The 19108-nt window shown below is 41.4% G+C and overlaps 1 protein-coding gene across 1 annotated transcript in view; it reads left to right on the top strand.

Annotated features, from left to right (window-relative positions):
• Positions 1–19108, top strand: part of OSBPL10 (oxysterol binding protein like 10) — a 634297-nt gene that overhangs the window by 188675 nt on the left and 426514 nt on the right. Inside the window, exon 2 of the mRNA XM_077491461.1 lies at positions 4889–5064. Within this exon, the coding sequence (XP_077347587.1) occupies positions 4889–5064 (176 nt within the window). The remainder of the gene's footprint in view (positions 1–4888; positions 5065–19108) is intronic.

Here is a 19108-nt window from a genome sequence, read left to right as displayed (position 1 = left end):
TTTGTGCTATAAACAAAAAAGCCTTGCAATTTTGAAAAAAAAACATTTTTCTTTACTTGCTGCTATAATACATGTCCAAAAATATATATAAAAAACAAATGTATTCATCAGTTTAGGCTGATACATATTTTTCAACATATTTTTAGTAAAGCAAGTCGCAATAGGCGTATATTGATTGGTTTGTGGAAAAGTTATCAGGTATACAAACTATTGGATTCATTTCGGTACTTTATTTTTTGTTTTTTTTGTTTTTACTGGTAATGGAGGTAAGCTGCGATTTTTAGGAAGACTGCAACATTGCGTTGGACACTTTTTGGGGACCAGTGACATTACTCTAAAAATGCACTGATCAATGTATACATGACATTGGCAGGGAAGGAGTTAACACTGTGAGATCAAGGGGTTAAGTGTTTTCTGTGGGTGTGTTCTAACGCCAAGGGGGATGGTCTTCCAGGGACACAACCAAGATCGCTGTTCCCAATCACAAGGAACAGAAGCTCTCTGACATGACATCTGGCAGAACGGGGATCCACCTTATTTACACTTTCGGAACCCCGCTCTGCCTCTGTAGACCGCGATCATGGGTCGCTGGCAGACGTCGAGTCCGCCTGACCTGCGTGCATGCTCCTGTGGTGCGCAGCTATGGCAGTTCGCGCAGGAGCACTGACCTGCCACAGTATGACGGCAGCTGGTCGGCAAGAAGTTAATGGCTGTGTGTTGCGCTATTGTGATGGGAAAGCAAATTTACACTGTTATACAAGCTGTACACTCACTACTTTACATTGCAGCAAAGTGTCATTTCTTCAGTGTTGTCACATGAAAAGATATAATAAAATATTTACAAAAATGTGAGGGGTGTAGTCACTTTTGTGAGATACTGTATATGGATACTGTACAAAAAAATTGACTGTATTATGAAGAGAGTGTGGCAGAGAAAGTCCCAGAGAAATTGTCAAGTGTATTACAAAGTAAAAATAGGTTTGGAATCAGAGACAACTGGCATCTGTAGTTTAAAACAAGATCCTACAATACGCCACGTGTAAAATGTAAACTGGGGGTCAGATTTGGGAATGATCGTCAGGATGTGGGACTGCAATACAAATGTCACTTATCCCTGTTTCTGGTAGAGTATAAGGAGAAAAAGAAGGATTAGTGAAATGAGGGTAGTACAGCTGGAAGAAGGGGAATGGAAATTTAGAAGAAGGATAAAGTGGGGGGAGAACACGCACATTCATTTTAAGAGGGAAGTTTCAGGGGAAAAAAAAACTTACATTTTAAATAAGCAACTTTGAAGCAAAATAAGGGTTAGTGCCCATCTGCAGCCTCACCATTGCCATCAATGTAGCCTGATCCATCTACAACCTCACAAGGGCCATCAATGCAGCCTCACCATTGCCATCAATGCAGCAGCCTCACCATTGCCATCAGCGCAGCCTGATTGATGCCCATCTGCAGCCTAGAGGGGACAGGGAGGAGGGTGAGACAAGCACCGACACATACAGTGAGAATCTCCTATGATAGACAGAACAGTGGTCCAATGGTGGCCCAGGAGATGGGACTTCCTATTACAGAGGCCACCAAGTAAACGGGAGATTCTCATTGTATGTAATCTGACGACGCCCGTCCCCCCCCTCCCTGTCCCCTACAAGGCAGCTAAAATTTAAGTATTGGTGTATAACATGCACGTGCTATTTGCACCCGATTTTCATGGTGAAAAGGTGAGTGTTATGCCAATAAATACAGTAATAGGAAGAGATGGAGGAAAAGGAGATCAGGGAGGCCTGTGGGACCCAGCTTTGTGGAGGGGGTTTTCAGAGCGAGATAAAAGAATGGTTCAAGTTAATGTGGCAGTTATATTCTAACCATGGAGGTCACGTTTTTAGAAATCTAGGTTGGGTATCATTAGGGATTGCAGTACGATTTTTGCATACCATCTTCCTGTTGTATCATCTAAATTTGATATGACTGCTTTAGAGAGAATAAATTGGGGACAAGGGGACCTGAAATTGATTTTGTGACATTGGGTAGTTGTACTTACTGACCTTTTTTGGGGTGGTTTTGTGCTATTGCTTGTCAACTGAAAATAAGCCAAGAATGTCCTGGTGTGAAAATATAGATGTCTCTTTTGTTGGCCTATGCAAAGCCGATGAGAAATTGAGAGAAACCTGGCCTCATCCAACCTATGACAAATAATTATTTTGTTAAAAATGTTAGCAGCCCTTCAGAGAAGGGTGTATGGTCTCCTGTATCCTCCATCCATGCCATTTGTGTTTGCCACCCTACTGGGTTGCCTTTGTTTCCCTGGGTCCCTGTGCGGTAGCACCAGTTTCATAAGTAGTTTTACTGCCTCTGCACAGATCCGCATTTAGCTAAAGCATGGTGGGAATAGTAACTTTGATAAAAAAAAATATATTTTAAAACGGTTACATGGTCAACTCCTTATAATAGTAATTGAATACTGAACACATACAGCACATGCCTATATATTTAAAAAACTTGAATAGGATGTGTCCATATTGACATCTTGCCATCATTACTGATATTAAAAAAAAATGTCTTGCTTTTCACAGTCATTGGGCTTGTTTAGAAGTAACATTTTATAATTTACATGCTCATTATGTATACATTTCACTTGGAGTGCGAATTTTAACCATTTTGACATTTAGATTCACTGGTGCCACAGGTGATTGATATGTTATCTTTAAAACACTTGCACAGTCACATTCTTCTGAAGAGGCTCAAAGGTGTGAAGTATAAATTCTGAAAGCTTAAAAATGGGCAGGGGATATTGCACACCTTGCTAGGCCATGGAAATAACATTCCTGTGCTTGCATAAATGTGATGGATTCATCTGATGGATAACATGGAGGAGGGGGGGTAATTGCCCTGCTTTAGATTTTATAAATAATAAAAGGATGATATTAAAAATTAATTTATTTGGGATTATGATGGACCGTGTTAGGTATAGCTGCAATCCTAAATTCTTTAAAGCTGGTGAACAGTGATGAAATGTCTATTAAAGAACTGCACTTAAACAAAATATTCCTGCTTTGCTTGGTAACTTATTCATTTAAATAGCAACAACCCCTAACAGAATTTCCTTCAACCCAAATACCGCAGCCATCATAAAACAAAATAATAGTATTGTGCTCAGCTGCTTTTATTTTGTAAGGTTTACAGTATGCGTTAAAATATTATTATTTTTTTTTTTTTCTTTTTATAAGAAACAAAAGGTACTTCATTATTAAATGCTTGACATCATAATATTCCATTCTATATGACTTACCAGAAAAACCAGCATTCACATTTTGGAATCCCTCCAACTCTAGTGCCTGCTGTATGCCTATGTCAGTATTTGCAAAGGTTGGCCTTAAAAAAAATACTTTAAAATAGGACATTTTAACAACACCCACCAGTGCATAGTATTATGAGCATATCCTTATGCCATGTACGCACGATCTGGATTTTGGTCGGAAAAAGCTCTGATGGTTTTCCTGATGGAATTCCAACGGGATTTCGCTCAAGCTGTCTTGCATACACACGGTCTCACCAAATTCCGACCGCCAAGAATGCGGTGACGTACAACACGTGCGACGGGACTACAAAAAGGAAGTTGCTCTCAATCTTTTGCTTTCCGAAATTCAGCCAGCAAAAGTCCGATGGAGCATACACATGATCTCATTTTCTGGCCAAAAGCTCTGATCGGTCTTTTGCTGGCCGAATTTTCCGATCGTGTGTACGCGGCATTAGATGTGAAAAAATACTTACAGTGCCAAAATAAATTACTTCTTCCTATAACAGGGTAAATATGTGAAATCAACAATATGTGTGACTGCACAGTTGTGCCGCGTACACACGATCGGACTATCCGGCAGACCAGAGTACACCGGACAATTCGCCCAATTTTACTCCGTGTGTGGGCAAGTCCCCTCGTTTGGAAAGTCTGGCGGACCTCCGCTGCAAAGTCCGGCAGATTGTCCACAGGACTAAGTCAGCTGGATAGTCTGATCGTGTGTACGCGGCATTGCTGAACACTTACAGTGATACGTCACACCAAATTCAATATTGTTTTCTAAATAGTGCAGAGCTGCTTCTCATTAAATAATGTGCATACAAAATGTATATTAAACATTTCATGATCAAAAATTTTTTTTTATAAAAAAATGAAAATGTAAAAAAAATTGAAAAAAACTGTTCATCTTGGTCAATGCTTCCAAAACAATCACAGCTGTGTGTGTTCGTCCTCAGAAGGACCAATATCCACTGCACACTTCCACCAGCTAAAGTGCCTGCTCACCTCAAAGATGAATGTAAAAGCATAGACAGATCACTTCTCATGTCCACCACAATGGATCAGCTTTCACTCTCCAATGGTAATCTTACAGTCTCCAGACTGCTCCTCTGTGTAGTAATCAGCATTTGTATTGCCGTGAGACAAACCTTCCTTCACTTTCTCAAAGTGCTTAATCACACTATTACTTCCGTAGGTTATAGACATGAAACAACAAACACAAGTGCCGTAGTGTATTCTGTTTGCATGTTTATTAAAAGCCCCCAAAACAATCCACTTACAAGATATAAACGTTAAAACCGCACGTCTCATATCATCACTTCATTCACCGCAAATCTACACTCAGGAAGATTCGGCTCCTCCCCTCTAAACCCGTGTCGGCATCTCATAGGCCTTCATCAGTAGAGCTACCAGTATGCAACTACCAATTTGGTAACTATTACATGTACTGCCAATACTTGTACTTCATTGGTTCCACCAGACTGCATGTGGGTACTAAACTCACAAAATTACATCTTTATTGCTTTTTGATATGGAAAGATTTGTTTATCATTTTAGAATGCAAAAAAAATATATCTTTTTTTTTATCCTTTACAGATATTTTATACTGGACTTTGAGTCTGGGATCCTGCAGTATTTTGTCACAGAGGCAAGCAAAAACCAGAAACCTCGAGGGTCCTTGTCTCTAGCTGGATCGCTGGTTTCCCAGAGCGATGAGGCTCCCTTCATGATAGTTGTATATTCTGCCAATGGCGAAGTCTATAAATTGAAAGGTATGTTTTTTTAAAGAAAAGTTTGACTAAGCAGGAATTCATTAGGTGGTATAAGATTAGGGCAGTGTGAAAATTTCTCTCAATTCCACCTCTCTGTTTCTATTATATATACCCAGTTTGCATCATTTTGCGATCTGTTGACCTATGCTTTAAGCTGCCTTGGTGTTTGGGGTTTTCCATAGACTTTTGTGGAATTGCCATTTAGAGGTAGTCAAAAGAGTAGCAACCCCACACAGCTCAGAAGTTCTAATACCTGCCCTAGAACCACCAAAATTGTTGAAACTGGGTTATGTTGCATATTTTTTGTTCACCACAGTAATTTATCTCTCCTTGTCAATGATAAGGAAGGTTCTTTAATCACTTGACCTGTGAAAGATTTACCTCCTTCATGACAAGGCCATTTTTTGCAATATGGCATTGCATTATTTAAACTGAAAATTGCTTGGACGTGCGTCATTGTACCCAAATACAATTTACATAATTTATTTCCCCAACAAATAGTCTTCTTTTGGTGGTATTTGATCACCACTGCGTTTTTTCATATTTTGCGCTATAAACAAAAAAAGACCAAATTTTTTTTACTTTCTGCTATTAACCATAAAACATAAATTTAGGCCAATATATATTCTGCTACATGTTTTTGGTAAAAAAAATCCCAATAAGCATATATTGATTGGTTTATGTGAACGTTATAACATCTACAAACTATAGGATATATTTATGGAATTTTTATTTATTTTTTTTTTCCAATCCTAGTAATGGCGGCCATCAGTGACTTATAGAGGGACTGTGATATTGCGGCGAACATTCTGACACTAAATGACACTTTTGACACTTTGCCTGGAACCAATGACACTAATACTGTGAGCAGTGCTAAAAAATATGCACCGTCATTGTACTAATGTCACTGGCTGGGAAGGGTTTAACATCTAGGGCAATCAAGAGGTTAACCAGTGTTTGTGTGTTAACTAATTAAATTGTGTTGCTTTTACTAGGGGAAGTAATGGATTCTAGTCCCTACTTTTCAGGAACACAAAATCTATTCCTTCCACCTTGTCAGAACTGAGATATACCTTGTTTATATAGGCATATCTTAGTTTTCTGTATATTGCCAGTGATCGGTGTGTGCGCAAGGACATTGATTGTCTGGGACCCCCCGGATTGGCTTTTGCTGTGAATTATCACAGCAGAAGTGGCCCACTGGCGGTGCGTGCCCCCTGCAGGTGGAAGTCTGGAATCACGTATATTTACACACATGATCCTGCACACGGTTGATGCCCTGTAGCATTAAACCCTGTCAACTCTCTGGCCTTGCAGCTTCAAAGTGTACATAACAGTATCATATAACCGAGTTTGTTAGCATTTTCCTAAAACTGGTCTTCACTGCCATGAATGATAACTGTCACAGTTGCTTGGGCTCTCAACCCAAGTGTCAAACCATCAAATGGCAGGTATCATAACTGATCGCATGGCAACGGCAGATCAAGGGACGGATGGTTTTCTTGGGTGTAAAGAATTAGGAGGGTTTAGTTCCACTCTGCTAGACCAACACAAAGTGGCACATAATTGTGAAGTGCAAGGAAAATTATAAATGGTTTTCAAATTTTACAAATATCTGAAAATCTAGTGGAATCAATTGCCTTCAGAAGTCACCTAATTAGTAAATAGAGTCCACCAGTGTGTAATTTAATATCATTATAAATACAGCTGTTCTTTGAAGCCCTCAGAGGTTTGTTAGAGAACCTTAGTGCACAAACCGCATCATGAAAGCCAAGGAACACACAAGATCAGGTCAGGGATAAAGTTGTGGAGAAGTTTATAGCAGGGTTAGGTTATAAAAAAAAAATCCCAAACTTTGACCATCTCACGGAGCAATGTTTAATCCATCATCCGAAAATGGAAAGAGTATGGCACAACTGCAAACCTACCAAGACATGGCCGCCCACCTAAACTGACAGGCCGGGCAAAGAGAGCAGAGAAGCAGCCAAGAGACCCATGGTACCTCTGGATGAGCTGCAGAGATCCACAGCTCAGGTGGGAGAATCTGTCCATAGGACAACTATTAGTCGTGCACTCCACAAATCTGGCCTTCATGGAAGAGTTTCAAGAAGAAAGCCATTGTTGACAGAAAGCCATAAGAAGCCCAGATTGCAGATTGCAAGAAGCCATGTGGGGGACACAGCAAACATGTGGAAGAAGGTGCTCTGGTCAGATGAGACCAAAATTGAACTTTTTGGCCTAAAAGCAAAAAACGATATGTGTGGCGGAAAACTAACACTGCACATCTCCCTGAACACACCATCCCCACTGTGAAATGTGGTAGTGGCAGCTTCATGTTGTGGGGATGCTTTTCTTCAGCAAGGACCGGGAAACTAGTCAGAGTTGATGGGAAGTTGGATGGAGCCAAACACTGGGAAATCTTAGAAGAAAACCTGTTGGAGTCTGCAAAGGACTTGAGCCTGGGGCAGAGGTTCACCTAACAGCAGGACAACGACCCTAAACATACAGACAGAGCTACAATGGAATGGTTTAAATCAAAGCATATTCATGTGTTAGAATGGCCCAGCCAAAGTCCAGACCTCAAACCAATTGCAAATCTGTGGCAAGACTTGAAAATTGCTGTTCAGACACTCTCCATCCAATCTAACAGAGATTTAGCTGTTTTGCAAAGAAGAATGGGCAAAAAATGAACTCTCTAGATGTGCAAATCTGGTAGAAACATCCCCAAAAAGACTGTAATTACAGTGAAAGGTGGTTTAATAAAGCATTAACTCAGAGGGAGGGGGGGGGGGGTGCTGAATACAAATGCACGCCACACTTTTCACATATTTGTAAACTATTTTTAAAACCATTTATCATTTTCCTTCCACTTTTACAATTATGTGCCACTTTGTGTTGGTCTGACATAAAATCCCAATAAAAGACATTTACGTTTTTGGTTGTAAAACATGACAAAATGTTGAAAATTTCAAGGGGTATGAATACTTTTTCAAGGAACTGTAGAACCACTAACAAATTTAAGCCAAATTTCAGCTCACACTTTAAATCTGTAGACCATTTTTTTTTCCCTTTTTGGGATAAATGTTTTGCATAAATAAATAAAAGCTAATCATTTAAATCACCCCTGCCAGTGTTAAGTGGTTTGTTTCCTCCATGTAAACTTATACATTCTGCTGGAGGGCTGAAAAAAGCTGTGCAGACTTGCTGGCTGGATCACCAGATGTAAACAGAAAAACGTATGTCATTTCGTGCATAATGCATGCCCGCTGCACCTTGGGGGAGTTGACGTGCGGGTCTAATGGGCGTGATGTCCGCCGGCCACCCACGATCGCTCCTCAGAGAGGCAAAATGGGGATCTGCCAGTGTAAACAAAATAGATCCCCGTTCTGACAGGAGAGTTTAGTGAGATTGTTTGTTCCTAGTGATCAGGAACAGCGATCTCTCTGTACTCAGGGCCGTGTTTAATATTGATTGGACCCTGGGCAAAAATTTTCTTGGGGGGCCCCCCCATGCAATTTCTACCTGCTCTGAGTCATACAATAGCAGCTAGACTTAAAATCCGTTTACTGTATCAGATCAGGCAGCAATTGTGATTGGTCGCCAGTGGTTACAGCATATCAATACTGCTTAATGACTGGTTGCTAGAGGTTACAGCACACATTATGGCTCACTGATTAGTTGCTAGAGGTTACAGCAAATTATTTATGCTTAATTGGTTGCTAGAAATTACTGTATAGTAATACTGCTCACTGATTGGTTGCTAGAGGTTACAGTACATCATCTCCTCACTGCAGGGGAGCAGGATACACATATGAATGCCACCTTTATTTACATATGAATGCCGCCTGCCGCAGCTATTTATTGGTAATGCTGCCGCTATTTACATATGAATGCCGGTTATTTACATGTAAACACAGGGCCTGCAGGTGAGTCATCTGTACACAACAATAGGGCAGAGCTGGGCAGCACTTTACACTGAGATATCGGGACACAGCACAGGACTAAAACTTCAAGGGACAGGGGAATTTAAACTGGGAGAGTTGGCAAGTATGAGGCAGCTGCTTTGGGCCTCACAACGACAGGGCACAGGGCAGCTGCCCCTTTTGCCCTGCCTTAAAGATGGCCCTGTCTGTACTCCATGTCAGTTCACTTCCCCCACAGTTCCCTAGGACACACTTAACCCCTTGATAGCCCCCTAGTGTTAACCCCTTCCCTGCCAGTGACATTTATGCAGTAATTAGTGGCTATTTTTAGCTCTGATCACTGTAATAGTCACGGGTCCCAGAAAAGTGTCAAAATTGTCCTATCCGTCCTTCGCAATGTCGCAGTGACGCTAAAAAAACGCTGATCACCGCCATTGCTAGTAAAAAAAAAGAATAAAAATGCCATAAATGTTTCCCCTATTTTGTAGACATTATAACTTTTGCATAAACCAATCAATATATGCTTATTGCCTTTTTTTTAAATTTTTTTTACCAAAAATATCTAGAAGAATAGATATTGGCCTAAACTGATGAAGAACGTTATTTTTTTTAAACATTTTTGGGGGGGGGATATTTATTATAGCAAAAAATATTTTTTTTTTCTTCAAAATTGTCAGTCTATTTTGGTTATATAGCGCAAAAAATAAGAACCGTAGAGGTGATGAAATACCACCAAAAGAAAGCTCTATTTGTGGGGAAAAAAGGTAATCAATTTTGTTACAACATCGCACGACCGTGCAATTGTCAGTTAAAGCTTCACAGTGCCGAGTCGCAAAAAATGGTCTGGTCATTAAGGGTGTAAATCCTTCCTGTCCTTAAGTGGTTAAGCCAGGAAGCGAGCCTGCACAGTTATCCAAATTGAGGAATAATATAAGCAATCGTAATATATTGTTTAATGAAAATTGTTCCTGTATAGCTTTTTTCTGAGTTTTATATACTGCTTGCTTTCTAATGTATTGTACATTTTGAAAATCCATATTTGGAATGTTTGTTGCACTGTTCTTCCCTTGACCTATTTTTATAGTCTGAACCTTTTGTCTCTGTGTTTTGGCATGAAAGATGCTGTGTTTTTATCTCCAATCACAGGATTCTGCACAGTTTAGGCTGAGATGAGCAATCCCTGTGTATATCTTGGCTCCCTAGAGAGAGATTATTTGCTCTAGCATGGTCCAAACTGTCAGCTGTTCATGGTAGAAAGAGCTGTACTTGTTCTCTCATCCCTATTACCCTTTGGAAGTGATCCCACTGTCACTGTGACTCAGAGTTATTACGCAACCCCGGAAAAGCCTTTTTTCAGTTTAATAACTGAATTTTTTTTTTCTATTCTGCCATAATCTTATATTTGGGAATTTTTGCATATCAATTGTAATTGATTGCCAAAGTACTTCAGATAATATTATTGTTAATTTGTGTTTATTCTGAACTGTGATTTTAGTTTCTACTTTGCTTGTTGCTAATATTCAGCTTCTGTCGCAGTAACATACTGGAAATCAACATTCGATCAGCTCTTGCAGCCAATGGCTTAGAGTGCTGATCAATGTATTCTGGCAGGGCGGGCGAGTTCCTCCTGTCAAAATAAAATGTCTCCGCAGGAGAGATCCCTGCATCACCATGGCTTTTGTTGATATAGGGACCTGTCAGTTTTTTTCATTCAATGCACTGGCTGAATGAAAAAAATTGTAGGCGTGTGCTCACACCTGCAATTTTTTTTTTTTTACCAAAAATATGTAGAAGAATACATATTGGCCTAAACTGATAAAGAAACTTTAGTTTTTTGAGGGATATTTATTATAGTACAAAATATTGTTTTTTCTTTTATAGCGCAAAAGAAACCGCAGAAGTGATCAAATACCACCAAAAGAAAGCTCTATTTGTGTGAGAAAAAGGGTGCAAATTTTGTTTGGTTACAGCATTGCATGACTGCGCAATTATCAGTTAAAGCAACGCAGTGCCAAATTGTAAAAAGTGCTCTGGTCAGGAAGGAGGTAAAATCTTCCGGGGCTGAAGTGGTTAATTACTTCTTGACCGCACTATAGGCAAATGATGGCTACAGCGAGGTTGTCCAATTCTGGAAGGGCATCTATTGATGTCCTCCCAAAATCATGCGACCGCTTCGGCACGCATCTGGCAGGCTCTGCGCTCGCTGTGTCCTTCGGACACAGCTAATCACAGATCGGGGGAAAAGGGACAATGACGCAATCACATTACCATGTGATCAGCTGTGTCCAATCACAATGTAAACACACTTGCTGGTTATCGGCATTACTTTCCTCGTGCGCTGTCACAGTATGGGGAGAAGAGAGCCAGTAACCGGCAAGTGTGACAGGGGACATCCACACTGATAATCAGTCCCGATTATCAGTGTAGCCCCAACAGTGGCAATCGGTGCAGCCTCTTCAGTGCATGCTCATCAGCGCGCATCTACCAAAGAGAAAAATGACCTATTTGCAAAATTTTAACAGAAACAAAGAAAAACTTTTTTTTCTTGAAATTATTTTGAGTACAGTGTTACATGACTGCACAGTCGTCATTCAGAGTGCGACAGCACTGAAAGCTGAATATTGACCTGGGCAGAAAGGGAGTATAAGTGAGCAGTATTGAAGTGGTTAAAAAGGGGGTGAAAGTGTCCAGTAGGCAAGTGGTTAAGAATCGTAGCCATCTTTTTTAATGAGAACCATGTCATTATTTCACATGGGCAATCTTGGGTGTGGAGGACCATCATGCTTTGGAAAGGACCTGTTTGATCACCGTAAAAAGAAATGTTAAGAGATGAAATTATGAGTTGGTATATTTTATAGATTTAATAGGGCCTCGTTGAGATTTTTCAGAATGCTGATATACAGTGGTCCAAAATCTCTATTTTGGGGCACTCCCAAAATGTGTGATAATGCTAGTTTTCATATATTTATTGCATATATTTATCCAGTCCCAGGACTGGATAGATAGACATACAAATCCTTTGGTAGGTTTAACTACTACCATATATCTGTTTAATATGTGTATTTAGCAGTTTCAGTTCAGCTTTAACCACTTGCCGCCCGCCCTATAGCAAATAGACAGCGGCAAAGTGGTTTCATAATCATGACCGGACGTCATATGACGTGATCAGGATTATGAGCCGCTGCGCGCCTCCGGGGGCGCGCATCGCGGCGATCGTTGTTGCGGGGTGTCAGTCTGACACCCGGCAACTACGATTTTGGTAAAGAGTCTCCGACGGAGACTCTTTACCACGTGATCAGCCGTGTCCAATCACGGCTGATCACAGTGTAAATAGGAAAAGCCGGTGATCGGCTTTTCCTCACTCGCGTCTGTCAGACGCGAGTAGAGGAGAGCCGATCGACTGCTCCTCTGACAGGGGGGGGGTCTGTGCTGATTTATTATCAGCACAGCCCCCCCGAGGATGCCCACACTGGACCACCAGGGACACCACCAGACCACCAGGGATGCCAAGGACAAGGTATGCCACCCTAGACCACCAGGGATTTCAGTCAGTGCCACAATGGATGCCAATCAGTGCCCATAATGGATGCCAATCAGTGCCCACAATGGGCATCACTGATTGGCATGCATTATTGATTGGCACTGATAGGCGGCATTGTATTATAATATATTGTACTAATGGATGCCAATCAGTTCCCATCTGTGCCGCCTATCAGTGCCTACCCATGCCCACCTGTGCCGCCTACCCATGCCCACCTGTGCCGCCTACCCATGCCCACCTGTGCCGCCTAACCCATGCCCACCTGTGCCACCTATCCATGCCCATCCATGCCAATCCGTGCCAATTTGTGCCACCTATCAGTGCCCATCCGTGTCGCCCATCAGTGCCACCCATCAGTGCCGCCTATCAGTGCCACATATCGGTGTCCATCAATGCCACCTCATCAGTGCCACTTCATTGGTGCCACCTCATCGATGCCCATCGGTGCCGCCTTTTCATTGCCCATCAGTGTAACCCCATCAGTGCCCATCAGTGAAGGAGAAAACTTACTTATTTGCAAAGTTTTGAAACTGAAACAAAAAAAAAACATTTTTTTTTTCAAAATTTTCGGTATTTTTTTATTTGTTTAGAAAAAAATAAAAACCGCAGAGGTGATCAAATACCACCAAAAGAAAGCTCTATTTGTGGGGAAAAAAAATGATAAAAATTTCATTTGGGTACAGTGTAGCATGACCGCGCAATTGTCATTCAAAGTGCGACAGCGCTGAAAGCTCAAAATTGGTCTGGGCAGGAAGGTGTTTAAGTGCCCAGTATTGAAGTGGTTAAAGTGGATGTAAGCCTGATTTTTTTTATTTTTTTTTTTAAAATGAAGACTTCTACCTGGTACAGTAGTGGATGTCAAGTCATCTGTGCCCAGTCTTGCCACAAAGAGTTAATCCAGCTCTGAGCAATCCTCTTGTTTTTTTACCAAGATAAAAACAACACACAGATAAGTTTGTGTTGCCACATCTCCCACTGCTGTGACTGACATCTGATTTCTTTATCTCTTGCACAGCTTGAGAGAGAGAGTATTATGATTCCAGCTTCACATCCCTCCTCCTGTCTTCTCCAGCTCTCCCAGGATTGGCTGCTTCACACCTCAGCACGATTGGGCATGCTGAATTATGTGGTGTCCAGAATTTGACTGGATGTTACACAAAACTCAGGAATAGGAGATCGTGGGACGTGGGCAGGGAGTCTTGTGACATCACGACTCTACCCACCAAGCTTCGGCAAAGAGACCCACCCACTGATTCCAGAGTTTTGCGGGATTCCTACTGCTGAAGGGGTGACATTTGCAAGGTAGGGATACATGCAGGAGGCTTGCATGTACAGTATCTCACAAAAGTGAGTACACCCCTCACATTTGTGTAAATATTTTATTTTATCTTTTCATGTGACAACACTGAAGAAAGTACACTTTGCTACAATGTAAAGTAGTGAGTGTACAGCTTGTAAAACAGTGTAAATTTGCTGCCCCCTCAAAATAACTCACACAGCCATTAATGTGGCAACAAAAGTGAGTACACTCCCAAGTAAATTGGGCCCAATTAGCCATTTTTCCTCCCCAATGTCATGTGACTCGTTAGTGTTACAAGGTCTCAGGTGTGAATGGGGAGCAGGTGTGTTAAATGTGGTGTTATCGCTCTCACTCTCTCATACTTGTCACTGGTAGTTCAACATGACACCTCATGGCAAAGAACTCTGAGGATCTGAAAAAAAGAATTGTTGCTCTCCATAAAGATGGCCTAAGCTGTAAGAAGATTGCCAAGACCCTGAAACTGAGCTGCAGCACAGTGGCCAAGACCATACAGAGGTTTAACAGGACAGGTTCCACTCAGAACAAGCCTCTCCATGGTTGACCAAAGAAGTTGAGTGCACGTGCTCAGCATCATAGCCAGAGATTGTCTTTGGAAAATAGGCGTATGAGTACCGCCAGAATTGCTTCAGAGGTTGAAGGGATGGGGGGTCAGCCTGTCAGTGCTCAGACCGTATGCCGCACACTGCATCAAATTAGTCTGCATGACTGTCATCCCAGATGGAAGCCTCTTCTAAAGATGATGCACAAGAAAGCCGCAAACAGTTTGCACTAGATAAGCAGACAAAGGACATGAATTTCTGAAACCATGTTCTGTTATCTGATGAGACCAAGATAAACTTATTTGGTTCAGATGGTGTCAAGCGTGTGAGACGGCAACAAGATGAGGAGTACAAAGACAAGTGTGTCTTGCCTACACTCAAGCATGGTGCTGGGAGTGCCATGGTCTGGGGCTGCATGAGTGCTGTCAGCACTGAGGAGCTACAGTTCATTGAGGGAACCATGAATGCCAACATGTACTGTGACAAACTGAAGCAGAATATGATCCCCTCCCTTCAGAGACTGGGCCGCAGTACAGTATTCCAACATAACATAACCCCAAACACACCTCCAAGATGAGCACTGCCTTGCTAAAGAAGCTGAGGTTAAAGGTGATGGACTGGCCAAGCATGTCTCCAGACCTAAACCCTATTGAGCATCTCTGGGGCATCCTCAAATGGAAGGTGGAGGAGCGCAAGGTCTCTAACATCCACCAGCTCTGTGATGTCGTCATGGAGGAGTGGAAGAGGACTCCAGCGGCAACCTGTGAAGATCTGGTGAACTCCATGCCCAAGAGGGTTAAGGCAGTGCTGGAAAATAATGTTGGCTACACAAAATATTGACACTTTGGGCCCAATTTGGACATTTTCACTTAGGGGTATACTCACTTTTGTTCCCAGCGGTTTAGACATGAAAAGAAAAGTACTTTTTTTTTTTTTTAATTATTCATATTTACCTCAGTGGATGGAGCATCAGACCGATGCTGCAGCTGTCCCCCGCTGTCTGCACTGAGAATCGAGCCACTGAACATCTCTCTGGGATCTGTGGGAACCGAACCATTTGCGGAAAGCTGCTGACAGTCAGCGTCTCTCCTCTCTGCTTCTCCATGCTCACTGGAGCGCTGACCTATGGAGGAGAGGGGAGAGGCTGTCTCAGCGGCTCGCTGAGACTGCCATCAATCAAGGCAACTGGCGGATCCAGACTTGGAAGTTGGGATGACGCGCTACTTTGACTTCAGACCGCTCTCTGCTGAAAACTAATCACAGGAGTGAAAAACGAATTGCTCTCCTGTGACCTATAGGAGAAGCCCAGCCTAAAAAGCTCAGGCTTGACTTCTCCTTTAATGGCTGTGTGTTGAGTTATTTTGAGGGGACACCACATTTACATTGTTATACAAGCTGTACATTCATTACTTTACATTGTAGTAAAGTGTCATTTCTTCAATGTTGTCACATGAAAAAATATAATAAAATATTTACAAAAATGAGAAGGGTATACTCACTTTTGTAAGATACTGTGTATATATACATTAATACTGTACGGTTAGTTTATACTGGGTGAGTGGTGGGTTTACATCCACTTTAAGCCTCTTTTTAAAGTAAGAGGCTTGAGAGAGTTTTCCCCTGAAGACATTTGAATCTTGCTGTAAGATTTAGGGCCCGTTCACACTAGCCTGTACACTAAACCGAAGGAGTTTAATGTGTGGGCTGCAGGTCCATGTGTCAGGGGGCTATGTGATGCATGTTTTGCTGCATCACACAGCTTTTTATTTTTTATTTTTTTAACTTTATGCTCAAGTTGACCATACATTCATGTCACTACCAGCAGCCTGGTGACAAATATGTTGCATATTATCGTACAGCTTTGGAACACAGGGATACACTACATTCTGGTGTGAACATGTGAAAATATAGAGCAAAAGAGAGCGCACGCCAGCCCTAGTGAGATTCCGTTTAATAATAAAAATTAATTAAAAAGATTGAGGGTTGCACTCACAAACATCTGGTATACAATGGCATATCCATAACAGCCTCCTTTCCTGATCTGCAACAGTCAGTTGGCTCACAGCAACTAGCGGCGTAATTTGGGGGAACTGTTAACACAACCCACCTACTTCCTGGTATTATACGCTGCTCAGAACACTCGCTCGGGCCCGCCGGCGTAGTGTGATGACACCCGAGGCCGGAAGAGGGGATGCGTCGTGACGTGACTAACTCCTCTGATATACTTAGTGCGGTTGCTAGGCCTCCTTCAGGTACCGCCCTCATACATTGTGGTAAACGTATTCAATGAAACCCCCTGCCCCTCCACGTCGTCAGCCAATCGCATCATGCAGACCAGGAGTACGGAGTTTACAGGCACATAATATCTACACAGCGGAGGGGGTTATTTAGCAACTACGGTACATAGTGTTTATATAACTATGTGAATTGATAGCACTAACTTTAATCAAACTGTAAAAAAAAAATTGTTAAAAATTATAAGATAGGGTTTACTTCCTCCTTTGTCTCCCTGCAAAGGTAAAGCATAATGGGCTACTATGCATCTCATAGTAGCCCATTATGTGTCACTTACCTGACACAGGAGCCAGCGATGTCACCTCTGTCCCCTGTAGTCCGGAGCATCCATCTTCTTCCGGGTATCGCTGCTCCAGCCACTCACAGCGCCGGAGCAGCGATGACGTCACTCCCGCGCATGCGCACAGGAGCCGCCACTAACGGCATATCACCGTTAGCAGCGGCACACTCAGTGCGCCTGTGCGCTGCTGTCTATGGTGCATGCGCCGTAGACAGCAGTGCCTGTTTTTTTGTAAATATCTCCTAAACCGTGTAGGTTTAGGAGGTATTTCTTGGACCTACAGGTAAGCCGTAATCTAGGCTTACCTGTAGGTCAAAGTGGTTTGTAAGGGTTTACAACCACTTTAACTCATCATGTTATACTTATAGGAACCTTTTTAGAAAATGCTTAAAAATATATAATCAATATTTCTAAAATAAGACATATTATATAAAAATAGCTGTCAACAGCAGATAGGAAAAACACGCTGCAGGAGTAAAATCATACATTTCAATAAATACACAATACATAATATGATCTCAGCAAAATGTAAAAAGTCATCATGATTAAAATGAATTCATAAAATGTTATATTTTATATGTGTATCATATAACTTTTTTTGGGCAAAAAATAAAAATTATATATATTAAAAACAACATTTTAAATGTATTCAAAATTTTAAAAATAGGGGTATTATAAGTTAATAATATAAGAGTACTAATTTCAAGTTCCTTATTTAACCCGCCCGGTGCCAAACTATTTAAAGTGAAAATCCAGAAAGATTCACATTTGCACAACCGTGCAAATCACTAACCTTCCGGGATGGTCATGGGTATAGATTCTATACCAAATAATTCCAACCCTACAGTACTGCCAACATGTTTATATTTGAAGTGGCGTGGCACACTGTGCATCTCGACCTTTTTTTCTATGAACCTACGGTGTTCACCATATCGGGTTCTCATTGCCCGCACCGTTCTACCTACATAAAGGTATCCACAAGGGCACCTCAACCCATAGACAACAAACTGGCATTGCAACAAATGAATTGTTTTATCTGGAAGGTTCAGCCATCTTTACAGTTGAACGATTTCTTTACGTGGGATATAAATTTACACGCTTTGCATTTGGTGCCTTTGCATCTATAGCATCCCCTGACATTGAAGAATTGAGGAATGTTTTGCATTTTTAAAATTTGTTTGTCTTTGAGACGACTCCAGGCAATTAAACTTTAAAAATTTTTCACTCGTCAAAACATTACCTAAGGCTTATTAGGGAGGATTTTTCCAAGTGCTTTATCCTGCCCCAAAATTGGGCAGTGGTTTTGGACAACTTTTTTGATAGCCCAATGCTTCTCATTATATCTTGTAATAAAAAGGGTGTCTTGCTTGTCTTGTAGTCGTGTTCCTATTCTAAATGCCTTCTCTATACCTGTTTCTTGCCTTTTGGATATGATAGTCTGCATAGCCTTTTTCCAGGAACTTCTTTGACAATATAATTTCCTGGTCATCATAGTCTTTGATGCTACTACTGTTCCTGCGTAGCCTACAGAATTGACTGTAGGGTATATTGTCTTTCCATTTATGGTGATGGCAACTCCTCTGATGCAAATAGAAGTTACCAGCAGTTTCTTTGAAGTGGGTTTTGGATGTGATGTAACCATCTCCATCACTACCCAATTCTAGTGATGGAGATGGTAACATCACATCCAAAACTCCAAAAATCAATGGTGCAATTATTCACAAGTAATTCTCAACATTAAACTCTGTTTTCTTTTTCATTTAGTTGAAGTAGAATGATCATACATATGAATAGAGCTGGTCTGCAGGCAGAGTTGGATGAGAGAAGCCTTTTTGAGCCAGATTTCCAAAATTATTTCTGGCCAACTCAAATGAATTGTGTCAATGATTTTCTCAGTCCCTCCATAAAAATATAGCCACAGTACTTCCAGCTTCTTTACATGATTCATACTAGGGTTTGGCTAATCAGCTGTTCAGGCTTCCTCTACACAAATGGAAACCATTTTTCCTTGATCTAGACATAATGGTTTGACATAAGACAAGAGTTTTCAGGGGAAACGCATGATCTTATGGTCTGACCCAACATGCCCCACGTATTCTCACCCAACATGTCCCACTTGGTCAAACTACAACTTAAAACACACGG

Source organism: Lithobates pipiens, unplaced genomic scaffold (assembly GCF_037356315.1).
Source record: "Lithobates pipiens isolate NorthernLeopardFrog02 unplaced genomic scaffold, aLitPip1_a1.2 Scaffold_19, whole genome shotgun sequence".
NCBI classification, from domain to species: domain Eukaryota; kingdom Metazoa; phylum Chordata; class Amphibia; order Anura; family Ranidae; genus Lithobates; species Lithobates pipiens.
The sequence above is the reverse complement of the archived record's forward strand: the minus strand, read 5'-3'. Positions and strand labels throughout refer to the sequence as shown.